This window comes from Eurypyga helias, unplaced genomic scaffold (assembly GCF_000690775.1).
Source record: "Eurypyga helias isolate BGI_N326 unplaced genomic scaffold, ASM69077v1 scaffold26967, whole genome shotgun sequence".
Taxonomy (NCBI): domain Eukaryota; kingdom Metazoa; phylum Chordata; class Aves; order Eurypygiformes; family Eurypygidae; genus Eurypyga; species Eurypyga helias.
In genome coordinates, this window is record NW_010261470.1 from 1 (window position 1) to 4,306 (window position 4,306).

General features: G+C 52.2%; 1 protein-coding gene across 1 annotated transcript; it reads left to right on the plus strand.

Moving 5' to 3' along the window:
- Positions 1 to 1,048: 1,048 nt before the first annotated feature.
- On the plus strand, positions 1,049 to 4,129 carry LOC104512420 (beta-glucuronidase-like; the record flags this gene model as incomplete). Its single annotated transcript, XM_010155388.1, has 5 exons — positions 1,049 to 1,237; positions 1,690 to 1,871; positions 2,335 to 2,477; positions 2,848 to 3,035; positions 3,977 to 4,129. Coding segments are annotated over 5 exons (855 nt in total), but the record flags the coding sequence as incomplete, so codon positions are not given.
- Between the last annotated feature and the right edge of the window lie 177 nt (positions 4,130 to 4,306).

Below are 4,306 nucleotides of genomic sequence, written 5' to 3' on the forward strand. Positions count from 1 at the left end.
TTTGGCCAAATTGTGGAAGGAGAGGAGAGGCAGAGGAGGGAGATGCTGGGCCAAGTCCCTGCGGGGGTGAGAAGCGTATACCCAGCCTTATTAGACACCAGAGAATATCCCTGGAGGAGGCAGACGCTGTGGCCGTCCCACCCAAAGGTTATCTTGTACCAGATACTGGAAAATCCACTTCCCCATCCAGGCGTTTTCCTGCCAGGATTTGCCCGTGTCTGATGCAGGCGCTGAGTTTCTCTGCAGTGCTGTGCAGCTCCGTGCTGAGTCAGCTGGGCACATGATGCTCACCCCTGGGCAACCAGACCTTCCTCCTGCTGCTTTCCATGGAAAAGCTTCCGTAGGAAAGGGGAAGCACTCCAGCTGTGCTTTTATGTGACATCCGGAGTGCAGCAGGTGCTAAAAATGAACAGCTGTTTCGCAACAGCAGCCGCTTCCTCCACTGTTCACGCGCACGCCCCCGCCTGCCTCGAACCCTTCTACAAAAATAAACAAGTAATTGGCACTATTGTAATCCCAGGGATGTTGCTTTCAGGGAGTGAGAAAGGCTGGGCTCATCCCATACAATCTCCACAGACCTTCCTTGGGGCATCTGGCCCAAAGTACCCCAGCTCTTGCCACTCTTCCGCTACAGCTCTTGGCCTGACAAGCAGCACCCCGTGCCAGTGAACCGATGCCACAGCACCACGCATCAGACTGCTGGGGTTGTGCTGGAGAAACCAGTTGGTGGGAAGACCCAGGCTGAACGACGACCTGGGCGTTTGATTTTTGCTCACCTCACTTCTGTGATTTGGGAGGGGAAAAAGGACGCGAGCAGCTTCTTTCTGTAGGAACAGGCAGGCTCCTGGGCCTGGTATCAAGCAGGACTTGTACAGGACCTGTGGCAGACCACACCAAACAGGTTTTCCCAGGTATCTCCACTTGGCAAAAAGATTGTAAGGCTGTCAGTGGAAGGGGACACCTCCAGCCGTACAGGCTGAACAGCCAAGACAGTAAACTGTCTTTCTTAAAATTACCCATTCCCTCCCTTTCTTGCAATTCCCACCAGAGCGGTCCTGTGATTGACATGCCAGTGCCTGCCAGCTTCAACGATATCACTCAGGACCCCAGCCTGGAGAACTACATCGGCTGGGTGTGGTATGAGAAGGAGGTGCTGCTTCCTCCCCGCTGGCTGCAGGACGACCTCAACACCAGAGTCGTGCTCCGTTTCGGTAGCGCTCATTACTACTCCATTGTGGTACGTTGCATGGGTAAAGGTCCACGTGTCTCCAGAATTATGCTGCACTGAACCCTGTCTCATGGCTTCTTCAGCAAACACACCTCTGCCTACATTTTATATTGGTTTGCTCTTTTCTCAACTCTTGCTGTTTTCCTCCAGCCAAGAACTTGGCCATGACTGCCAGGTCTCTTTTCTCTGATCCTCCAACATCAGGACTAGTAACTAAACCATGTCCTTGCCACAGGATCTGCCCAAAACAGTGTGCCTCAGTGACACTTGCTTGTACGTGGCCCAGACCTAGCTCCCAGCAAAGGAAGGGCTGCTAGATCAATCCTCACAGAGTAAGAGCCCAAGAGAAGGTTCAGTGTTACTGGGAATCCTGACTGCCCTTTGCTGGATCCTTCCCTTCTGCCTGCTGTGCTTGTCACAAAATCCCTGCCTTTTGGACTCACAGGTGTCTTCTCCTGCAGTGGGTCAACGGAGTGCAAGTCGTGGAGCACGAAGGGGGGCACCTCCCTTTTGAAGCAGATATAAGCACCATCGTCCAGGGCAGCCCAGGGATCCCCTGCCGCATCACTGTCGCGCTCAACAACACACTGACACCCCATACTCTGCCTCCGGGGTCAATTCAGTACATGAACGACAAGACAAGGTGAGTTGCTGAAGCACTGTACTACTGAGCTTATCCCAGGGATGAGAGGGTGGGAATTTATTCAGCTGCTGGCTCATAAGACCCCCCAAGCAACTTAAAAAGCATTTTATGCCCAAGTGAACGAGTTGAGCAGAGAGGAGCTGAAGCTTTGGTGTCATGAGGAATCTGCACTGGGTTACTGCATCTGGTTTACACCCAGCAAGCTGAGATGAAGTGATTTGCCAAGTTGAATCAGTGGCAGATTTGACAAGCTTGAATCCAGGTGGAAACTGCGAGTACCAGCTGTCCTGAGGGATCAGTGTCAAATGGTATTAGTCCCCTTCCATGCAGCAGCACTTCTGAAAGATAGATCCATCCTGCAGTGAAGACTTTTACCAGCTAGCATCTATTTTTGCATGACTATTGTATGTTGCTGCCTTGTGTAATGAAGTGTGATGTAGCCATTTCTATCTTGCTCACTCAGGTATCCCAAGAACTATTTTGTACAGAACATCAGGTTTGATTTCTTTAATTATGCTGGAATCCATCGCCCGGTTGTGCTTTACACCACTCCTTCTGTCTACATAGACGATATCACTGTGACAACTGCTGCGTCCGAGAGCGTTGGTAGGTCCAGAGCAATTACAGCACTGCTCACAGGCTCAGAATGAGATGACAAGGGCAGCAGAGGAAATAACCTGCAAAAGTCGGATTGAATTTGTTTTGTAGCAGCTTTCTCTTGCACCTGAGCTGGTCTTTTGCACAGCTCGGCAGCTGTAAGAACATGGTAAATTGCTCAGAAGCAATACGAAAAAGGCTGCTTGCAAGGCACTGTTGCAGGGAAAGGATGGTCAGGTGCTTCTCGAAGGAGCATTTCTCAGCAGGGGCAGTATTTCTGCCCCTTAAAACATGACAAAGTGCAAACCCTCCAACTCTTGATGCATGTGTTCCTCCTTTCACAGCAGCCTCTGACTGTCTTTTGTTTCCTCTGCACTAGCAATGGTGCAGTATCAGGTGTCGGTGGTTGGCAGCACACTCTATTCCTTGTCCCTGAGTTTACGTGACCAAGAAGGGAAGGTGGTTGCTACAGGCGATGGGCCAGCTGGAGAGCTGAAAGTCCTCAACCCAAATCTTTGGTGGCCTTACCTAATGCATGAGAACCCTGGATACCGCTACTCCTTAGAGGTAACAGTGACATCTCTTCCTTCTGCAGGTGTTTCCTCTGACTCTCTAAGAAGGTTAAGGAACTGCCATATGGCCCATCTTCCATACTCATCTTCTCCCACAGATCCTGTTCATGTGACCAGAGCAGCATTCCTGATTATGCAGCAGCCCAGTCAAGCTTTGCCAGCTTGCTGGCTGCTGAACTGAGAGGTCTGTCAGTGAGAAGAGGGGCATGCCTGGGGTGCAGGCATGCACTCAGAGATGCTGGCCCTTCACATTTAGGGCCCAATCCATCTCTTGCAAAAGGACTGAGACAATAAAGGGGAGGAGATACCATGAAAGCTGAGTAGAGTCTCTGAGGAGCAGGCTGCTAACCTCTGCCATATGCTTTGCCAGGCAATGAATGAGCTTTCTTCCTTGAACTCTGCAAGACAATAGTTCAGCTTCAATAGCATGAGCCGGGAATACTCTGTGAGTTAAGGAAGATTAGTAATGTTGAGATGCAGAAATTTGGGCAGATGAGCCCCTGTGATTTTCCAGAGGCTCAGGTTTGTATCTCCTGTGAGCAGATGACATTTCAGTCCCTGCCTGCTATCAAAGTGCAGGGCAGAAGAGATGTAGTGCTGCCTTCTCTGGGAGGATGAAATGGCCCAGGGGAGTAAGGGGGAAAGAAAATGAAACCCTTAGGGTGAACAAGCCCCCAAAGAGTCATCCAGGGTTCATTCATCCCTCAGCTTCCCCAGCCTGGATTTCTGTTTTGGTTAGTCACACCTTGCTCCTTCCCTGAGGAGGTACACGGGGCCACAAGAATTAGCTGAAGCAGCAGCGAGGAGAGGCTGCACGCCGAGGCAGGGCTGGGAAACGGGACAGGCGGTCAGGATCGCCTGTACACGCAGGGAGGGAAGACAGGGCGTCCTTGTGAAGCTTAGCACATCACTTCCATCTTCCCCTTGGAAATCCAGGTGAAAATGCAGGCGCAGGCAAACGGCGTGTTGCTGGAGGACACGTACACACTCCCGGTCGGCATCCGCACCGTCCACGTCACCAGCACGCAGTTCCTTATCAACGGCAGGCCCTTCTACTTCCACGGCGTCAACAAGCACGAGGACGCGGACGTAAGTCTGTGGGGCCCGTGGTGGGAGTCCCTGGTGGCACCTTGCTCTGTGCCGCTGAGGCAGCACCCCCTCCTTCCTCCCCTCTGCACCCAACGGGGCCCTTCCCTCACGCCTTCTCCCAGGCTGGCAGCTTCGGGGGGGGCCAGGGGGAACTTTTACCAGCGTTAAGGGAGAGCT